The 22,543-nt window shown below is 42.8% G+C and overlaps 1 protein-coding gene across 1 annotated transcript; it reads left to right on the plus strand.

Moving 5' to 3' along the window:
* Positions 1-14,996: 14,996 nt before the first annotated feature.
* Positions 14,997-22,318, plus strand: LOC308557879 (endogenous retrovirus group K member 13-1 Env polyprotein-like; the record flags this gene model as incomplete). The annotated part of the gene is made up of 3 exons (XM_081138795.1): positions 14,997-15,088; positions 20,434-20,632; positions 21,263-22,318. Exon 3 carries the CDS (start codon positions 21,302-21,304, stop codon positions 22,316-22,318), a length of 1,017 nt encoding a protein of 338 aa, XP_080994921.1. The 5' UTR covers positions 14,997-15,088; positions 20,434-20,632; positions 21,263-21,301.
* Between the last annotated feature and the right edge of the window lie 225 nt (positions 22,319-22,543).

The following is a 22,543-nucleotide window of genomic DNA, read 5'->3' on the forward strand; positions in this document are numbered from 1 at the left end:
TATAGAGTCAGCTATTGAGGATAAATATTAAACAACAACCCCTATATTGTTTACAAGCTAAAGTTCAAACTCTCGAGAACATAAGAGCCTTCACAACTTGCTTCCCCACCAGTCTCTTCTTTCTGGTTTTATCGTCAGCATCTTTCCCTTGTGCACCTGTATGCTTACCCACATCTAACTAGTTGATCCCAACAAGCCATGCTCTTGCTTGCCTCTAAGCCTTTGCCAAGTTGGAGTTTCCCTCTGTCAGGGGATGCCACCTGGAGTGGTGGAAAGAGCATGGCCCCACAGATTTGCCCTTCAGATTAATCCAGTGGTCATCACTATGGTGGGCAGTACAGGTGTCAAGTGGTAACACCCGATGGAGATTTCCATCATCAATATCTCTTCCAAGTGTCATGTAAGGAGCATTATACGTTGAGGTGTTTCAGATGATCAGATTTGGGACTGACAGAAATGTCTCTTTAAATTCCATATTTAACTGCCTCTCAGATCTGCTTTAAAATCCTCTCTCTTCGTCTATGTAAGTGATCTCTATTTGGCTGTGAAATTCAAGGGCGTGTGTATATCACAAAAGAGGCAGGTGACAGCCACAGTGGAGAGGAGAGAGAAATGCCAAGTTTAGCACAAGCAAGTTTCATTCACATAAAAAATTGGCCCCATTACAGCTGATGTTAAAGTGCTAAGATTATTGACACTCACCTCTGTTATAGGTGAGCTGTAACAGGTACACCTAGTCGCCTCTCAGCAAACCCTACCTGTCATGGGCACACTGTGTCAATTTACGGGAAAAAGTGAGCTTCCATGTTGGAAAATACTTGCAGGTTGCAGGGCTTAATTTTTACTTTAAAAGACAGACAAAAGGAATTAACTTTGATATTTAAATCTCATAATCAGAATGATTATGTGAGAACAAAAACTGTGAGAAAAGTTTACAGTTGAACTCTTTGGAAGTGTGTGTAACTGAATGGGAAGGAAGGAAAGAAGGGAGGGAGGGAGGGAGGAAGGAAGGAAAGAAGATCTGTTGGTTTTGCCGACTTTCCGATTCTCCAAATAAGAAAAAAAACTTAAAAAAATTCCAACTTGTTCATCCTGAATGCCATCTTAGTTATTTTTAATACCACTTACTTTCCATATTTATTTTGGCCCGAAGTGCCACTCTTAGGGGTAGGCATTTAGATTGACATTACTGATTTATTCTCTCTCATTTAAACTTAGAAGGACACAACCACATCACTAATTATTCCATTTTCTATCCTAAGGAGCATGAATTATAAAATAAATATAATAGTCTCTGAACAAAAGATTCATTGTCTTTGTGTTTTAGTTGAGAATTGTTCTAGTTTTCCATAGATATCAAAACTCCTGAATTTATTTAAAAATACTGAAAAACACTCTCACCCATGTAATACATATTGTTTACATAATAACATAATAAAGGAGAAAATGAATTAATCTTTGGATTAGATTTTGTATGTTACATATATCTTGTGAATATTTAATTTTTTAATGTAAGCCTAATATTTTTGAAATAAGATTACCAGCCAAGTAATGCTCTAGTACAACTTCATGTAATATGTTGTGGAAAATTTAACACATGAAGCTCTTACCAAGCTTTTCTTTTTCATTCTTCGTGTGTGTGTGTGTGTGTTTGTGTGTGTGCAGTTAATACTTCCCTGCCTGTATTGGTGGATAAAAAGGCTGTGCTCCCTTGCTCTACTGTCCCATGGAAAAATGTGCTTTTAACAACATGGGAAATAACCCTCGGAGAGAAGCCTCCCTGCATCAGAGCCCACAGGAGAGATAAACATGAGGCCACAAAAACAAACTGTACTGACAGGAGAATGACCTGGTTCTACAGAAATGAACGGGATATCCTTCAGATTGATCCAGTGGTCAGCACTGATGATGGCTATTACAGGTGTCAAGCGGTAACACCCGATGGGAATTTCCATTATGGATATCAGCTCCGAGTGTTAGGTGAGAAACATTATACATTGTGGTGTTTCAGATAACCAGACTTGGGGCTGAAAGAAATGTCTCCCTAAATCCCATATCGAATGTGTTAGGACTAAAGCATTTTCCCCTCCATCTCTGCAGTGGCCCCTGAGGTGACCCTGTCTCCAAGCAAGAATAGGACTGCACTGTGCAAGGCAGTTGCAGGGAAGCCGGCTGCCCAGATCTCCTGGACCCCAGAGGGAGACTGTGTCCTTGAGCGTGAATATTGGGGCAATGGCACAGTGACTGTCCAGAGTACATGCCACTGGGCAGAGAGCAATGTGTCTATTGTGTCCTGCTCTGTCTCCCATGAGACTGGCAACCGGACTCAGTCCATAGAGCTGAATCAAGGTAAGCACCTGTTTCTTTACAAGTAGTGAACTTGATGCTCAACCTTTTCTTCCATAGAAGGTTATGAATTAAGCAAACATAGGTAAAGAAATCTTGAAGTCCTAATTTGTAGATATTCTCTAAAACTTAACTAGGAAATGCATTAGTATGCTAGAGAAATTGTCTTCTTTTATGAAATAGAAGGAATTAATTTAATAATATCTTACCAGTACATTCTCTAAGTATCTTTTAGTGTGGCAGCTGTGAAAATATTATTTGCTAGCTTAGTGATCTATAGGCTTTTACTTTGAGATCATTTCTTGTAGCGGTCACCACTTCGTTACCCTGAGTAAGAGACAAGTTTTCCCTCTCACTCTTTGGTCATCTGAAACCAGTTTATCAATTCATTCACAAAATATGTGTTAAATGTTATTTATATGTTTAAAACTGGTAATACAGCCTTGGCCCATGTGGCTCAATGGTTAGAGCATTGGTCCACACACCAAAGGGTCTTGGGTTCAATTCCCGGTCAAAAGCACATACCTGGGTTGTAGGTTCAATCCCCTGCTCGAGGCAAATGATAGATGTGTCTCTCTCACATCGGTGTTTTTGTCTCTCCCTCCCCCGCTCCCTCAGCCCTTTGCACTCTCTCTAAAAATCAGTGGAAAAAATCTCCTTGGGTGAGAATTAAAAAACAAAAACAAAACAAAACAAAACTGGCAATACAAAAGTGAAAAAACAAGGTTCATTTCCTCATATTGTTCCAGGGAGTGCAATCTGGTAGTTAGGAACAAAGCCTTTGGCATAATATGGCTTCTCATTTAACATCAGTGTGACCTTGAACAATATTTAATTTCTCTGTCTCATGATCTGTACATCTGCTAAAGGAGGGTGATGATACTGCCTCATAGAGTTATGTGTTAATTAAATATAATAATATGCATGTTTAATATAGTGCCCAACACATAGTTGGTACTCAATAAATATTAGCTACTATTATATTAGCTACTATTATTAGCTACTATTATTATTATTAGCTACTATTTATTATATTAACAAATATTAATTATTAATGTTAATAAGTGTTAGTTCTAATATTTATTATATTAACACACATGAGCTATTACACTTGTTATTAAAATTATCATTAAAAATCATTGTAGCTGGAAACACAGCTTTGTTTTGGGCCTGGTTCCTTCGCAGCTATTTTCTGTCCAACTAAACAGCCTCTTGAAGACAGGAGCCAACCAGGGCTTCATTGGAGGTTGAAATTGGGCAAAGATAAGACACCGATTTAGATGGGTATTCTTTTTTAAAAATTATTTTTATTTTTAAAAATTTATTTATTTTTAATTAAATGTATTAGGGTGACATTGGTTAATAAGATCATATAGGTTTCAAGTGTATATTAATATGATACATGATCTGTATTTTGCATTGTGTGCCCACCACCCAAAGTCAAATCATCTTTCCTCACCATATATTTGTCCCCTTTTACCCTTTACTGCCCCCCCAACACCTTCCCCCTTGTAATCACCATACTGTTGTCTGCGTCTCTGAGTTTCAGTTTTATATCCCACATATGAGTGAAATCATACGGTTCTTAGCTTTTTCTGACTGACTTATTTTGCTTAGCAAAATACTCTCAAGGTCCATCCATGTTCTCGCAAAAGACAGTAATTCATCTTTTCTTATGCCTGAGTAGCATTCCCTTGTGTTCAGGTACCACATCTCTTTATCCAGTCTTCCCTGAAGGGCACTTTGGTTGTTTCCATGTCTTGGCCACCGTGAATAATGCTGCAATGAACATGGGGGTGCATGTATCTTTGCAAGTAAATGTTTTTTCTTTTTTCGGCTAGATACCCAGAAGAGAGATTGCTGGGTCATATGATAACTCTATTCATTTTTATAGTGTTACTTTTATTTTTTCAAGTTTATCTTCATTGTTGAAAGTATTACTGATGTCCACTTTTTTTCCTCTTTGACCCCTTCTACGCTGCACCTGCCCACCCCACCCCTCACCCCAGCCCTTGGCCTTCACTACACTATTGTCTGTGTCCATGGGTTATGCATATAAATTCTTTGGTTAATCTCTTCCCATCCCCACCTTCTCTCTGAGATTCGTCAGTCTTTTCCATGCTTCTGTGTCTCTGGATCTATTTTGTTCATCAGATTATTTTGTTCTTTAGATTCCACATATAAGTGAGGTCATGTGATACTTGTCTTTCTCTGACTGGCTTATTTTGCTAGCATAACACTCTCCAGGTCCCTCCATGCTGTCCCAAAGGGTAAGAGAGCCTTCTTTCTTACAGCTGCATAGTGTTCCATGGTGTGAATGTCCCACAGCTTTTTTCTCCACTCATCTACTGATGGGCACTTGGGCTGTTCTCAGACCTTAGCTATTGTAAATTGTGCTGCTATGAACATAGGGGTACATATGTTATTTCTGATTGATGTTTCAGGTTTCTTAGGGTATATTCCTAGAAGTGGGATCACTGGGTCAAATGGCAGTTGTATCACCTCACACCTGTCAGAATGACTACCATCAAATAAACAAATGACAAATGCTAGCAAAGATGTGGAGAAAAGGGAACTCTAGTACACTGCTGGTGGGAATGCAGACTGTGCAGCCGCTACGGAAAACAGTATGGAGTTTCCTCAAAAAATTAAATATTGTAACTCTATTCTTAAGTTTTTGAGGAACTGCCTTGCTGTTTTCCATAGTGGCTGTACCAGTGTACATTCCCACCAGCAGTGAGAGAGGGTTCCTTTTTCTCCACAGCCTCTCCAACACTTGTTATTGCTTGTCTTGTTGATAACAGCCACTCTAACAGGTGGTATCTCATTGTAGTTTTGATTTGCATTTCCCTAATCGCTAATGAAATTGAACATCTTTTCATATATCTGTTAGCCATTTGTATGTCCTGTTGGGAGAGGTATCTATTCAGGTCCACTGCTCACTTTTTAATTAGATTGTTTGTTTGGTGTTGAGTGGTATGAATTTTATATGCATTTTGGATATTAAACTCTTGTCAGAGCTGTTGTTTGCAAATATTCTGTTGATTGTCTTTTCATTTTGTTGTCAGTTTCTTTTGCTGTGCAGGAGCTTTTTAGTTTGATATAGTCCTGTTCATTTATTTTTGCCTTTACTTCCCTTGCCTTTGGTGTCAAATTCATAAAATGTTCTCTATAACTTAGGTCCATTAGTTTAGTACCTATGTTTTCTTCTATGTAATTTATTGTTTCGTATCTTGTATTTAGATCTTTGATCCATTTTGAATTAATTTTTGTACGTGGGGACAAACTTTACTTTCATTCTTTTGCATGTAGCTTTTCAGTTTTCCCAGCACCATTTATTGAAGAGGCTTTTTTTCTCCATTGTGGTACTTCTGGCTCCTTTGTCAAAAATTGTTTGCCCATATACATGTGATTTTATTTCTGGGCTCTCAATTCTCTTCCATTGATCTATGTATCTTTTCTCTGCCAACACCATGCTGCTTAGATTCTCGAAACTCTAGTATAATTTGAAGTCAGGTAGTGTGATACTTCCAGCTATGTTCTTTTTTCTTGGCATTGCTTTGGCTATTCAGGGTCTTTTGTGGTTTCATGCAAATCTGATGGTTTTTTTTGTTCTGTTTCTTTAAAAAATGACTTTGGGATTTTGATGGGGATTGCATTAAATCTGTATATTGCTGTGGGTAATACAGCCATTTTAACTTTGTTGATTCTTCCAGTCCTCGAACACAGAATATCTTTCCATTTCATTCTGTTATTATCAGTCTCTTAATAATGCTCTGTAGTTTTCAGTTTATAGGTCCTTCACAGCCTTTGTGAAGTTTGTTCCTAGGTATTTTATTTTTGTTGCATTTGCAAAAGGAATTGTTTTTCTATTTCTTTTTCTGAGTTTTCATTGTTAGTATACGAGAAAACAGTGGATTTTTGTACATTGATTTTGCATCCTGCAACTTTACTGTATTTGTTTATTGTTTCTAATAGTTTTTTGGTGGGGTCTTTAGGGTTTTCTACATACAGAATCATTCCATCTGCAAAAAGGGACACGTTTACTTCCTCCTTCCCTATTTGGATGCCTTTTATTTGTTTCTTGTGCCTGATTACCCTGGGTAGGACTTCCAGAACTATGTTGAAAAAGAGTGGCCAGGGGGCCCTGTGGGTTGTCATGTCATCCCATACACCAAAAGGTTGGGGGTTCCATACTCTGTTGGGGCACATAGAGGAGGCAACTGATGGATGTTTCTCTCTCTGTCTCTGTCTCTGTCTCTGTCTCTGTCTCTGTCTCTGTCTCTGTCTCTCTCTCTCTTCCTTCCTCTCTCTTTAAAATCAATAAAAAACATATCCTTGGGTAAGGATTAAAAAAAAAAAAAAAGAGTGGTGAGAGTGGGCAGCCTTGTCTTGCTTCTGATTTTAGAGGAAAAGTTTTCCAGTTTTCACCATTGAGTATGATATTGGCTGATGGTTTGTCATATGTGGCCTTTATTATGTTGAGGTACTTTCCTTCTATACCCATTTGATTGAGTGTTTTAATCATAAATGGATGTTGCACCTTATCAGATGCTTTTTCTGCATCTTTTGATAAGCTCATATGGTTTTTATCCTTTGATTTTTAAATGTGGTATATTATGTTGATCAATTTGCTCATGTTGAACCATTCTTGTGCCCCTAGAAGGAACCCCACTCGATCACGATGTATTATTTTTTTAAAAATACAGTGCTGTATTCGATGTGCTAGTATTTTTTTTAGGATTTTTGCATCTGTATTCATCAGAGATATTGGTTGATGGTTTTCTTTTTTTGTGCTGTCCTTGCCAGGTTTTGGTATCAGGGTATGTTGCCTTCATAAAATGTGTTAGGAAGTACTGTCTCTTCTTCAATTTTTGGGAAGAGTTTGAGAAGGATAGGTATCAAATTATCTTTGAATGTTTGATAGAAATCTGCTAGTGAAGTCATCTGGTTCTGGACTTTTATTTTTTGGGAGGTTTTTGATGGTTGTTTCAATTTCCTCACTATTTATTGGTCTATTCAGATTTTCTAATTCTTCATGATTCAGTTTAGGAAGGTTAAATATTTCTAGGAACTTACCCATTTCTTCTAGGTGATTGGATTTGGTGGCATTAACTATATTTGAATTCTAATCTGAAAGGTGTTTTGATTATGATAATCTGAATTTTTGGGAATATTTTAAAGGGTTCTTTTAAGCTAGCGGCTCTAATTGGCTTATTAGAAGAGCCCTTGAAATGACCTTTTACCCCTGCCTGTGCTGCCTCTGTTTAAAGGTGTGAGAACCACGGTATTTCCAGTGTCATATTTATTGATCATACTCTATGTGAAATCCTCTGTTTTCTTGGTTATCCTGGTCATCGTGGGAATCATCTGCTTTCAGAGGATGAATGGTTGCAGGTAGGAACTGAATACTGAAAAATATAAACTCATTAGAAAGCAGACATCATTGTAAAACTTTGAGCTTGCAATGTTCTGGGGAAAGCTTGATCCTTTTTGGGGGGGCATATTTTGTTTGTTCCCTTAGCCCCTTTTCTGACATAAAAACTTTTTTAACAACTGAAAGCCCAGGCAGAGGTGGGGAGGGCTGGAACTATAGCTTCTGCTTTATTGTAGTTTTCCCCAGGAGATACCTATCCCAGACCACCGTTTGAGAATTCCATGGGGGACACCTTAAGTGTTTACTTCCCAGTTTCCCTACTTTGGAAGGTTTGCATTTATTCCTGCGTAATTGTATATTTTATGTTTTTTCCTAGAGCACGAAAATAAAAACTCTGGAAATCAATATAAGTTTGATGAGATATCACAAAAATGCAGCCAGTTGGAATCAGCCTTGGAGGTCAACATCTAGCTCAACTGCTCCTGTTACTCTTTGATACCTTTGTGTTTGTGAGAACCAATGTAATAGCTTGCAAGGCCTGTTTCAAGCTCTTTATATATATATTCAAAGGCTTGCTGTCTGCCATCGTACATGTCTAGGATGACTCATCTTCTTTCCTCTTTGCTCTAGTGAGTTTTCTTTGAAAATGAGAAACTACCCTGCTTCTCCTGCTAAATAGGAAGATGACACAGCAAAAGCCAAATAGCAATGCTGTGCAGTTTTCCTGCACCCCCTTGGGTTCTTTAGACATCACTTTCATCCTAGTGCAGCAATTTTCAGCCCGTGTGCCACAAGAATTTTAAGACACACAATAACTATTTAGTCAGAGGCACTGACCTCTTTTCCCTAAGACTGTCCAATAAAAAAATGACAACAACCAACACTACAATAGCAGTCCAGTGTGAATGAATTGAAATTATACCTATTTTTTTTGCCAGCTCGGCAACAAATATAATTATTTTTTGGTGTGCCACAGAACTTTAGTAATCAGTTTACGTGGCTCTGAGATGAAAAAGGTTGAAAATCATGATCCTACCTGTTCTGCCCTCTCAAGATGCTCTTCAATGTTCAACGGCAGGAGCCGCGACAGACACTGCCTTCTGACTTCCCATCCCCTGCCCCTTGGCTTGCTGGCAGTTACTGGAGCAGCTGTATTTCAAGTTTAGACTGCTCACTGAATAAATGGCCAGGAGTTATTTCCAGCAGTATGTGCATTTCTGAAGGAATTATAAGTTGATCCCAAATAAGGAGCTATTAGAGTCGTTGGAGGCAGAGCTGAAAATCACCTTGCCACAGCTCCAGTGTCTCAAGTCTCTCAGTTCTCTTTTATCTGCCTTCCAGGTTGGAATAGATTAATGGTGGTGAGAATAATCATGCTTAATGAAACCCTAACATCTTCCAGGGCCGCTGTAAACTGAAACCCTCTCTTCACTAATACATGCGGCAATCCTATAGTAAAAAGTGTTCTTTTATTTAAAGGAAAAACTTTTTATGTAAATTGGCAGGTGATTTGGAATATTATTTTTATTTTTAGCAAAACTTTAAGGGAGGAAATTAATGATACTATTTGGAGGATACTATATAAGTAGGATAGTGTAAGTGTTGAAACAAACAGCTGCAAAATCTCAGTGTATTTATAGCACAGAACGTTAATTCTTGCTCATTTCATATTCCAGTGCAGATTGCTGAGGCTAGGGCAGGGGGCAGGAGTAGTTCTCTCAGCTAGCATTTTATCCTATGGCTCTGCCCTTCTCAGAGTTTTTCCCATTCAGCTGGTGAATGGCGGGGGGGGGGGGGGGGGAAGAGGAAAGATTGAGATTGAGATTGAAAGAAATTTTATTGGGGAGGTTTTCATGACCTGGATTAGTAATCACTTCTGCTTACATTCCATTGTCTGGGACTTATCATATGGTCACACTAACTTCTATGAAAGCTGGAAAATGTAGTGTAGCTGTCTTGGAAAAAATAGAGTCAGGTTTTGGGTACATTTAGCCAGTTTCTGCCTATAGTAAAGAATAGGCAAATGCTAAGATTAATACCTACTCCATTAGTAATTAAACACAAATCAGGAAATAATTAAATTGGTAAATAATGTCATACATAACTTGCATTAGCTCTTTTCTCTATTTCCATTTTATTATCATTTCCTCATGTTTAAAACAGAGTACAGGAATGGAAAAAATGTCTAGTAATACAATTTCATAACAGACTAAAAAATGCTGTAGCACAGATTGCTAGCTGCCTGGGTCAGTGCTCATCTTCCCCTTTTTCCTTGTGGTAGATGATTGTATTCATGACTCTAAATCTTCACCCCCTCCCTCTCTTCATGTAATTTGTCAGTGACTTTAGAGTTCTTTCCATAAAAAGAGTGCATGTTTCTCCACCCCATGCAATGTACTTTGGCCATTGGTAGTGTACCGTCTTGACCCAAACTCTCAAAGATCCTGCATATTTCTACATGCTACATCATGAGAACATGCCTGGACTAGTCTTCTGGAGGACGAGAAACATGTAGAGCCTGCCCCCCCCCATTTCACCGTTGAGTCCAGCTTAGGCAGTCCAATAGTCAGCCACCTCCTGGACATGTGAAGAAACTCAGTTAAGTTCACAAGAGCTGCCTACCTGACATTTGAGCACTATGAACTCTGACTTTCACTGGATTCCCAGATATTTGAGCAATTGTTGCACAGAGGTTTTATGGTTGTTTGTTACACAACATTCTTGTGACATTAGGTCTCTGATATATTGTTTAATAACATAATTCCAGTTTTATTTAGTGTGGGGACATACTTAGCTAAAAGGCATTTCTTGGTTTCCCTTGCAGCTGAGTATGACCACCCAAAAAAGTTTTCACAAAAGAGATGTGAGCATAGATCTTGTTTAATATTTTTAAAAATGTTTTTTAAAGAGAAAGGAGAGGTCCTCTTTTGCTCTTCCTTCTTATCTCCTGGACTTCAACATTGGTGTGATGACTGAAGTTCCAGCAGTCAACTTGGACCAAGGGGAACATTGAGGATGGAGACCACTCACTAAAGAAAGATGGAAGAATCTTGGGCTCTGATGACCACAGAGTTGACAATACAAACCGTAGGTCACCTACGTATAAACTTCTTTTGTGTGAAAGCAAATAAACTATTTTGTTCATGGGACTGTTATTTTAGGGTTTACTCCATACACCGCTGAACTTAATTTTGATTGCTACAAATAACTAGTTTGCCAATCTCAAGGTTTGCCGTCAACATTGCAACAGCAGGTTATGCTCTATTTGTGTGCATTTTCATTCTTCCTCTAGAGATAATGAACTACGTAACTTCAGAAGATAGTAATCGTAAGTATGAGTACCATCTCTACAACAGTTCCAGAAGAGCTGCTTGTTATGTAAACTCAAGGGATGCTGTGGGCTTGTGGTAGGAAAGGGCTTGGGAATCTGAGGTGTGTGGAAAGATCATCTAATAGTCAGCCAATCCCTAGACATGGAGGATATGTTTGCATCGTAGGATTGGAATGATAAAGATACTGTTGTGGGCTCATAGGGGGGATGTGAGGATGTGAGTAGGAGAAACAGAGGAAATGAAATCTATGGGAGTTTATTGTGTTAATTCTTTTTCTTGTAAAAGGACTCCATCACTACTGAAAATAATTTATCTGAATTCATGTTCCTTCTCTGTTGCATTCTCACTGTCATGATTTTCTGAGTAATGCTGGGTTGAAAGAGTGAAAAGCTACAGCTACTTTCCCTCAACTTCCCACCCCTGCAATAAAGATAAAAAACATATTTTCTTTTCTGAACACATATATGCATATACATGTATGCACAATAAATTAATTGTGGTCCTGAATTGAGAAAAATTGGGAACAACTTTGAACAAAACACAATTGAGAGCCACTAGATGATGCTTCAACTTAATTCTTTTAACATTTTGAAGGAAACTAAAATCTATTAACCTCAGGCAAGTAATTCTTCATTTTTTTCTTAATTTATGGGAGTCTAATAAAATTTATAGGAGTCTTAAAATTTTCATATGACTGCCACTCCATTTACTGATTTTTTAGGTCTTCTTGGGTAGTTTTGGAACAATAACAGAAGAAAGATAAAATGTTTTAAATCAAAATTGAGGAGAAAGATTTTTTTTCAGTTCCCAAACTTGAATTGTACTATTCCTGTCACTTAATTTTAGTAGAAACATTTTGTTTATCAAATGAAGTAAGGGTGGGTATTAATAATCTCATTTGAGGGAAAGGGGAAATATGAGGACCTCTTAGTGGTTAAGCCAAGGTTAGTACTCACATATTTCTTAAACTGAAGAGTTGAGATCACTAGTCACTAAAAGGCAAATAGCTGCTTGTTATATTAATGGGAGCAGACGGTTGGAGCTACAAATATAATTAGCTGGCTTTCTCTAGTTCCTGGGTTCAACCCCATATCTCCTCTCTCATGATCTTTTAGAGGCATACATGATATTCTAAAGCTGGAAGGAAACTGGATAAACTAGGCCAACTTCCTCATTTTACAAAAGAGGAAATTGAGATTCTCAGAGTTAAGTCACCATTCTGTGCTGCTAAGAAGCCAGCAGGAGTGTGAGCTTGCTTTGCTTGCTGATGAGAGTACTCACAAAATGGACTTTACAGTTCATTTTATTTGGAGTGAGACATGGGGTTCAAGACGAAATTTATGGGAGTCTTAATAAGAGTCACAAGATGAAAAAGTAAAACAACACATGAAATGTTCATTAGATTAATTACTACTTTAAGGAAGAATTGGTTATTATTGTTGCTAAAAATTATTGAATTTCACCACATACCAAGGACATCACATGCCCAACTCTGACATGTGAAATCATATCTAAACTTTGAGAATATAAATGCAATAAAGAGATTTTGAAAATTACTTGTTTGAACCTTACTTCAATCCTTTCTACAATCCAGAAACAAGAGAAGGAGCAGAAAAGAAAAATTTGTCTGTTTATGGAAATACATAAAAAGTTTAGACAGGAAAGGTAGGGCCCAAGTTATAGAATGCGTGGGAATACCAAAACGAAGGGAGCTAAAATGATCAGTATTGAAAAAAAAGTATTCTCTCTGGGCTCCAGAGATAGGGGTTATTGGGATTGCTGAGAAATCAGGTAAAAGAAGAAATAAATTAGGCCTTAGCTACAAAGAGGGAGTTGGTTGGTCATAAATTCTCTATGATGGGACAGTGAAGTAAGAAGGCGCTCTGCCACATTCTGGGGAAAACAGTACAAAGAGGGCAGCAGTTGGCAGGACTGGTGAAGAGAAACCACAGATGACCAATAATTGGTCTGGGAGTGAAAGTTTAGGATGAGAGGTGATAAGAAGGGGCGGCAAGCATTCCACCAGGCATCTTCAAAATGCTGGGGAGGCTGATGAACTTCTCCAAATTGCACTGGCCACAACTTCAGCTATTTTATTTGGACATTAAAGAAAAGTATTTTTCTAGAAGGCTGGAACTCTTAGGGACCATTGGGAATTGCAAGGATGTTTAGAACAGGAAGCTCAGTTTACCTATAGAGTTGTTACTTGGGCTCTTAACATTTATTATATGTATAACATGCCCTGGTAGCAGGGAAAAGAACTCTACAATCTTTGAAGGTCCTGACTGGATCTAGAGTCTAACATTCACCTGCCTACTTCCCTCTGGCTTGTAGTTTGTAATTTTCTAGACTAAAAGAAAGAAACAAGGGTTATAATAGAGTTACTTAGAAATCCTTAAATTCCTAGAGAATTTTCTCTTCTTGGGGATCTGTATGCTCTCTCCTTTCTAAACATTCACAACAGGCCAGAAGGATGGTTCAGGAAACCTGTCCAGTGACTGTGTGTAACCAGAGTCAGGGCCCACAGTGCTCAGATGGGTAACAGCACTCTCTTTTATTTTTTTCTCTTTGACATGTGTCCAACTGTACTTCCTGTGAAGAAAGCTAAGCATTTTCTTGTCAGTACTCGTCTATATGTCTACACTGAGAGCTATAGTCCTGTTCACCAGCTTCCCACAGGTACCCAGACAGAGTGTGCAACTGAAGTGTCAAATGGATAGAGGGCCCCGAATTTTCATTGTGGTGGGCAGGATGACAGTGTGTATCTGAATTCTTAGGGATTAGCATGGTGCTTGGCCCTTCTGTGGGTTGGAGAAATGAATAGACAGATGATAGATAAAACATAATCAGCCCTGGAAATAGGGCCCAAAGGGCTACAGTCTCAAGAGGTTATTTAAGTTTCTTATGCCTAAGGCCACCCATGGTATCTACATTGATAGGTTCTAAGTAAATTCACTCATTCACTTATCAAATATTTACCAATTAATTGGTATGTATGAGCCATAATACTAAACTCTAAAAATAAATGTCAAATAAAATGTGAATCAAATATTAAATAAAATACGATCCCTGAAGATTTCACAATGAGGAAGATAGACATATAAGCAGATCATTAAAATCCAGTATTGATGTTGTAGTAGAGGTATAATCAAAGTGCTGGAGCAACCCAAGGAAGGACTACCCAATTCTGACTGAACATGTGGCTTACAGCTCAGGAAAAAACACTGGGTGAATGAGGAAGTTTTCAGGTGCAAGAAACAGAAAGTAGAGCTCTAACTTAATTAAGAAGGACATTTATTATGTCACATAAGAAGGCATCCAGAGGCAGGGCCAATTTCAAGTTTGGTTGTTTCAATGACTCTACAAAGCCTTGAGGGACCTGGGTTTATCCTGGTCTCTGCCATTGTCAGTGTCTGCTTCATCCTCAGGCTGGAGGTGAGAAGATGGGAGTCACCCCAAGGCCATACGTCATGTGTGGGGAGCCGGCTGGCTGCCCCTCATGAATAGCCTCCTTGGTAGGGTGTTGCCCTGGAAAAACACCAGGGGCTCGCCGACCCTAGCGTTGCCTTGAGAGGAATCTCTGGCACGTTGACCCGCAGGGTGGGTCGGCAGAGCTAGCACCTCTACCCCCTATAGCTTAGTTAAGATTACATATTAACCTTTGCTTTAGGGAAGTAGAAACTTTACACAAAGATTTAGGACCTTACCTTGGAGACAGCCTGTCTCGATGAACAAGAATGTACGTGCAGAGCAGGAACTAGGTAAAGGTCACTGCTTTGGGTATTGTGGCTTGGTGTACTATATAAAGGAGTAAAACAATAAACTCGGGGCTCAGCTCAGCTCAACTCTGCCTTGGCTGTAGCCCTCCCGATCCCATTCTTTTCTCTGAGTCTTTCTTTTCTAATCCTCACCCCCTCAATCAGGTCCTCGTTCGCCTGCCGGCTGGCTCCGGCAAGTGGCGCCCGAACAGGGACCTGAAAACCTGGGACGACGGTAGAGGACACCGCTCGGGGAACGCGCGCAACGCTACTGGGTAAGTGAAGGGGTAGCAGGGAGGGCGGTTAGTATATCGGGAGTAAGAAATCATGGGACAGGAGAATAGTAGGATGCTGTTCGCACAAGTCTTAAAAACAATGCTCCGTTCTAGGGGCGCCAAGGTTAGTACCTCGCAACTGCGTACATTTTTGCAGTTTGTGGAGGAAGTGTGCCCCTGGTTCCCTGAGGAGGGCACAGTAAGTTTAGAAACTTGGAACAAGGTAGGAGAACGCTTGCAGGGATATTTTCAGGCCCATGGACCCCAAAAGATGCCAGTAGAAACGTTTTCTCTTTGGACCTTGGTTAGGGACAGCCTTGACCCTCGGCATGAAGGCACCCGCATGGATCCTCCCCCAGAAACCCGTGCTGACTCTGTGAAAGGTCCGCACTCTGAGGATGTGGCCACCGCTCCCCCGCTTGAGCCGGGGCCTCTTGTTGGCAATAGCCGGCCTGATAGACTCACCCCTAAGGAAGAGGGGGATCTTGAAGAAGCCGCTGCAGAGTATGAGAGAGAGAGATATGGGGAGTTTGCTTTTCTTTCTGAAGAGTGCACAAAAAGGTCTGACCCTACCCCTTCCGCAGCCACCGCGGAGGAGGTACAGAGCAAGATGCAGGATCTGTTACAACAGATGAGAGATCTCTTGCAGGGTCCAGGCTCTGGCGGGATGAGAGGGGGTACAGATGACCCCCCTAGTTACCCTGGGACGGGTTTTGGTGCTGCTGCAGCGAGGACTGCCTTGCCGCACGCTGGACAGGCAGGGGTTAAAATACTAGACCCCCGAGAGCGTGCCCTGCTTGCCCTAGCACAGAAGGGGCCGGGTCAAATCAACGACCCCGGGTGGGGTAAGGTAAAAACGGAGCTTCCACCCAGATCGTCGCTCCAATTAACCTTAGCTCAGGCACGACAGCAAGGCGAGTCTTTAGAAGGGTTTGAGGAAGAAGCATCCATATGCTACCCAATTTTTGAACAGCCCGCTCAGGGAAATAATCCCCCGAACAGAGTTTATGGGCCCATGGATTTTAAAAAATTGAAGGAACTCAAGCTTGCCTGTGCCCAATACGGGCCCACGGCACCTTACACGGAGGCCATCCTAGAGGCTCTGGACACGGAATATACTATGTGCCCCAATGATTGGAAACAATTGGCCAGAGCATGTCTGTCGGGAGGGGATTATTTACTGTGGAAATCTGAGTACACAGAGCAGTGTGAGAAAGTACATCGCCTTAACCTGCGCAATAATATACCCTCAGATCTGCAAGGACTCTTAGGGGAAGGCCCTTTTGCTGATACACCGACTCAACTCCAGTATGGGATAGGGACGTATGCGCAAGTCTCAGCTGCAGCCAAAAAGGCATGGAAAAAATTGCCCACCACCAAAAATATTACTATGGATTTAACAAAAATTAGGCAAGGTGCAGATGAATTATATCAGAATTTTGTATCTCGACTGCTGGACACAGCAGGAAAATTGTTGGGGGACGGGAAGGCCGATGTTATTATAGTGCAGCAGCTGGCATTTGAGAACGCAAACTCAACTTGTCAGGCGGCCCTGCGACCCTATCGCCAAAAGGGAACTCTAAATGATTATATTCGACTTTGTCAGGACATTGGGCCCTCTTATACCACGGGGGTGACCCTCGCGGCCGCTCTACGAGGGCAAACCATGCAACAATATTTACAACAGCATGGTAAGGGGCGAGGAAAAGGGAAACGGGTCCCTGGTCCCCCAGGAAGCTGCTTCTCTTGCGGCCAGATAGGACATTTTACTCGTGATTGTCCACAGAGAGCCGCTAGAGGCCGCCCTGCACCTGCAGGGCCGCCGCAAGGAGCCAGTCCTGGCCTCTGCCCAAGATGCAAAAAGGGAAATCACTGGGCCCGGGACTGCAAATCGAAACTGGACTTGCAGGGACGGCCCCTCGCCTCTACCATCCCGTCGGGAAACTGGCGGAGGGGCCAGCCCCAGGCCCTGCAAACATATGGGGCTCTGCAGGGGGAGACTTTGGGGAAACCCCCGGCAAACAATCCATTTGTGACCTCTTCCGAGCCACCTCAGGGAGCGCAGGACTGGACCTCAGTTCCGCCACCTATGCAGTATTAACACCAGCCATGGGAATGCAGACTTTGCCCACTGGAGTCTATGGGCCACTGCCTCCAGGCACGGTGGGACTCCTCCTAGGACGAAGCAGCATCACCATGAAAGGTCTATTGGTTGCACCTGGAGTTATAGATCAAGATTATACGGGGGAGATAAAAATACTGGCTCATGCTCCTCACAATGTGGCTACTATAAATAAGGGACAGAGAATCGCCCAAATAGTGTTGCTGCCCCTCGTAGAACAAGGCAAGGTTGTAACAAAGAGAACTCGGGGAACCCAAGGTTTTGGGTCCTCCGATGCCTATTGGATTCAACCCATAAAAAGGGGGCGGCCAGAGATGGTTCTTTTGATTGATGGGAAGCCTTTTAAAGGCATCTTGGACACAGGGGCAGATGTCTCTGTAATCTCTCAGAGACATTGGCCTCCCCAATGGCCTATTCACCCTGCCATGACTGACTTGCAGGGCATCGGCCAAAGTAAAGCCCCTAAGATAAGTTCGCGACTGTTAACCTGGGCAGATAATGAGGGGCATCGGGGAGAGTTTCAGCCTTATGTTCTAGAAGACCTCCCTGTTAATCTCTGGGGGAGAGATATTATGGAGCGCATGGGAGTATACCTCCACAGCTCCAATCCAGCAGTTACCCAACAGCTACTCGACCAAGGCCTCCTCCCTGACCAGGGACTTGGGAAGGCCGGAACTGGAATCACAGAACCCTTGCAGCCCCAGCCACGCCCTAGTCGCACAGGCCTAGGGTATTTTTAGGTGGGGCCTTTGATATTCCTGTTACCCACGCTGATAAAATAACATGGAAATCAGATCAGCCTGTGTGGGTAGATCAATGGCCCCTGTCTGAGGAGAAAATAGCTGCCGCTAGGGACCTGGTGCAGGACCAGCTCCGGCAGGGCCACATAGAGCCTTCTAACTCCCCCTGGAATTCCCCCATATTTGTCATTAAAAAGAAATCTGGAAAATGGAGATTGCTCCAGGATTTAAGAAAAGTTAATGAAACCATGGAACTTATGGGCGCTCTTCAGCCAGGACTGCCCACTCCTGCGGCCATCCCCCGAGACACTTTCAAAATCATTATTGACCTGAAAGACTGTTTTTATACTATTCCCCTTCACCCACAGGATTGTAAAAGATTTGCTTTTAGTGTTCCATCGGTAAATTTCAAAGAACCAATGCAACGATACCATTGGAGGGTGCTGCCGCAGGGGATGGCAAACAGCCCCATGTTGTGTCAAAAGTTTGTAGCCACAGCCTTGTCCCGAGTCCGACAGGGCTACCCCACTGTCTACTTATGCCACTACATGGATGATATATTAATTGCAGCTAGCCAAGAAGGGATTTTACTTAGGGCTTTCGCAGACCTTGAACAGGATTTAGGTAAGCAGGGATTAATTATCGCCCCAGAAAAGGTACAGCGTCACCCACCATTTGCCTATTTAGGATTTCATCTCCAACCTGATTTGTTTTCCTGCCAGAAGGTGTCCCTTAGGGTAGACGACCTCCATACTCTAAATGATTTTCAGAAGCTGCTTGGAGATATCAATTGGATAAGACCCTATTTAGGCCTTACCACGGGAGAGCTTAAACCCCTATTTGACATTCTTAAGGGTGACTCAAGCCCGTCTTCGCCAAGGCAACTTACACAGGCGGGACGAACAGCCCTACAAAAGGTTGAGACAGCCATAAAATTACAGCAGGCAACCTTTTGTGATTATAATAAGCCTTGGTATGCCTGCATATTGGCCACCAGCCACTCCCCCACGGCCGTCCTATGGCAGGATCGCCCACTTCGTTGGGTGCATCTCCCGTCCTCACCTGCTCGGGTGCTAACCCCTTACTATGAGCATGTAGCAATTCTTACTCAACATGTACGGGAAGAATCCTGCCGGTATTTCGGGCGCGAGCCTGCGGCCATCTTAGTGCCTTATTCTCAAGCCCAGATAAACTGGTTATTCCAGAAATGCACACCTTGGGGCATTGCTCTCGCTGAATTTCCAGGACAGGTAGACAATCACTACCCTCCAGATAAACTTTTGCAGTTTTTTCTCAGACATTCTGTTATTTTCCCCAAGATAGTGACGGACCAGCCTTTGCCTGATGCTGACACGGTGTTTACTGATGGCTCTTCATCGGGCACCGCCGCCTATGTGCATAAGCAACAAGTTGTCAGATGGACCACCCCCTATTCTTCAGCCCAAGAGGTTGAATTGGCTGCTGTGTGTCGAGTGCTTGTTGACTTTGCGCACAGGCCTATAAACGTTATATCTGACAGTCACTATGTAGTCCGAGGGCTCTCGTGTATTGAAACCGTGCCCTTTATTGGCACCACTAACTCCACTGTGCAGCAATTATTTCTGGCCATACAAACGGCCATTTTAAATCGCAGTCACCCTTGCTATTTTGGGCACGTTCGCGCCCACACTAATTTACCAGGGCCCTTAACTGAAGGCAATAGACGGGCGGACGAAGCCACCCGACTTTGCCTCGTCGGAGTGCCTGCCGCCCAGGCATCCCATGCCCTGCACCACCAAAATGCACATACTCTCCGACTACAATTCAAAATTACCAGGGAGGCGGCTCGTCAAATAGTAAAAGACTGCCCCACATGTCCTGCTCTTACTACTGTTCCTCATTATGGAGTCAACCCCCGAGGGCTGCTCCCCAACCATCTATGGCAAATGGATGTCACTCATATCCCTAGCTTTGGTAGGCAAAAATTTGTTCATGTTACAGTAGACACATATTCAGGCTTTATAGTAGCCTCGGCCTTGCCGGGGGAATCTAGTACTCAAGTTATTGCTCACTGCTTACGCTGTATGGCCATTATAGGACAACCTAAGGTAATTAAAACTGATAATGGCCCAGGTTACACCAGTCGGCGGTTTCAGACTTTTTGTGCCCAGTTAGGAATTCAGAGCAAGACTGGAATTCCCTACAACCCACAGGGTCAAGGCATAGTCGAGCGTGCGCACAGCACCCTCAAAAATCAGTTAATTAAAATAAAAAAGGGGGAGCTGTACCCCCTAACCCCACAGAATCAGTTAAATCATGCTCTTTTTATTCTTAATTTTTTAATTTTGGATGCTGAAGGTCACTCTGCAGCCCAGCGGCTTTGGCAGCCGATTTTATCCAAACACCAAGCTCTGGTGAGATGGAAGGATCCCCTTGATGGGGCTTGGCATGGGCCGGATCCGGTATTAATCTGGGGCCGAGGACATGTGTGTGTTTTCCCGCAGGATGCCGAAGCGCCAAGGTGGCTCCCGGAGAGGCTGGTACGACACGCGTCCCAGGACACTTGTGGACCGGATGAGAAACCTCTCCATACACGACCGAGCCCCGCCTCGACGGAACCCAGCGTCCTCAAACTCGGTGACGGAGACCCTCGCGCGACTGACCGACCAGGCAAAGAGGATGGTGCAGAACCAAAGGATGGAGGTCACTCCTGAACGGCTGTTTCTGGCTATGTTAGCCCTGGTCGCGGCCGCCCCTGGAGCCTCTGCGGCGGTTCACTGGGCCTACCTGCCCAGTCCTCCATTGCTGCAACCTGTAACCTGGCAGCATGAGGAGGTGGTGATTTACACCAACGACACCTGGGTGGTGGGAGGACATTCCAGTGTTCATATTCAACCAGTAAAGGCCTCAGACTTCACCTATCGAGGACATGCCAAGGACCAGCCCATCTGCTTTTCCAAAAGTAATGATATATCGGGCTGCTTTAAAATCGGCACCACTAAGGCTGAATCCCTGCTGCCAGTCCTCAGAGGAACCTATACCTTTAACGGCCGTCAACAGCCTTGGGCTTTGTTGGTTTCAAATTGGACACGTTGGTACGTGGACCTTTGGTATCCTTGTGACAACGCTGCAGGTAGCGCCACTGCCCCTCCAGAAGGAGTGCCTATCTGCGAGGCAGATTTGACTAATCGTACTAAGCAACCATACTGGATGAACTGCAGAGGGAACTCTGGCAGACTGATCAATACGACGGGGGGTTCCCCGATCCATGATTGGTCCGCTGCGGGCCAAAGATGGAAGGCCATTGCTGAGTCCTTTTGGTCAGTAAACCAGGGGCCATTTCAGACTCAACTGTGGTGACTCGTTGCTGCCATGGGGGGAGACATCCAAACTGATGACGAGCGGGGAAATACAGCAGTCCTTATGGGATTGACACGGCAGTACCGTAAAGTACAGGCCTATGTCCCGCCACCCTATGCCCTACTCGTGGGCGCCCTAAACATTACTCGGGACGCCTCATATTGGCAGATCCAATGTAATAATTGTACCCTCAATAATTGTGTGTATAATGTGTCTCTGAATTATCAACTTATGATAATGTACCAACCCACCTTTGTAATAATTCCTGTAAATGTCTCAGGAAAATGGTATAATGACAGAAGTCTCCAAGTAATCAAGGAGGCCACCGAGCTCCTCCTGCGGAGCAAGCGATTTATTGGCCTCCTAATAGCAGGCATTGCAGCCCTGGTGGCCGTCATTGCGGCCAGTGTCACCGCGGCCGTGTCACTGTCTCAAAGCATACAAACAGCGCATCAGGTGAATCAACTTAGTGCCAATGTTACTCAGGCACTAGGAACCCAGGAAGCGATAGATCTAAAGGTAAAAGAAAGACTTAATGCACTCTATGACACCCTTACCATTATAGGGCGAGAAGTACAAAGCTTGAAGTTGCGATTAGACTTAGACTGTCATGCTGATTTTAAACATATTTGCGTGACCCGCAAGGAATACAACAGCTCTTCCTACCCTTGGGACAGAGTTCAAAAACATTTAGCAGGGGTCTGGCATGATGGTAATGTCTCTCTAGACTTAATACAACTTCATCAAGAAATCCTGGCCTTAAGAGAAGCACCTAAAATAGACACCTCACTTGCCGAAATGGCCCAATCTTGGATTGATGGGATGAGGGGACAGTTCCTCTCAGCAACAGACTGGAAACACGGGATTCTCGGAGTAGCCGGATTGGCTGCTCTAGTTGTCCTTGGTTTTTTAATAACACCCTGCATATTAAGGACACTCATGAAAGATATTAAAATCCTAAAAGTAGGAGTGCATGCTCTCCATTTACACACTCGCCCAAAAGCTTTAGAACCTAACTCTTTAGTATAGAAAAGAAAGGGGGAGATGTGGGGAGCCGGCTGGCTGCCCCTCATGAATAGCCTCCTTGGTAGGGTGTTGCCCTGGAAAAACACCAGGGGCTCGCCGACCCTAGCGTTGCCTTGAGAGGAATCTCTGGCACGTTGACCCGCAGGGTGGGTCGGCAGAGCTAGCACCTCTACCCCCTGTAGCTTAGTTAAGATTACATATTAACCTTTGCTTTAGGGAAGTAGAAAC

This window comes from Miniopterus schreibersii (assembly GCF_964146895.1).
Source record: "Miniopterus schreibersii genome assembly, chromosome: 5".
In the NCBI taxonomy this organism is placed as follows: domain Eukaryota; kingdom Metazoa; phylum Chordata; class Mammalia; order Chiroptera; family Miniopteridae; genus Miniopterus; species Miniopterus schreibersii.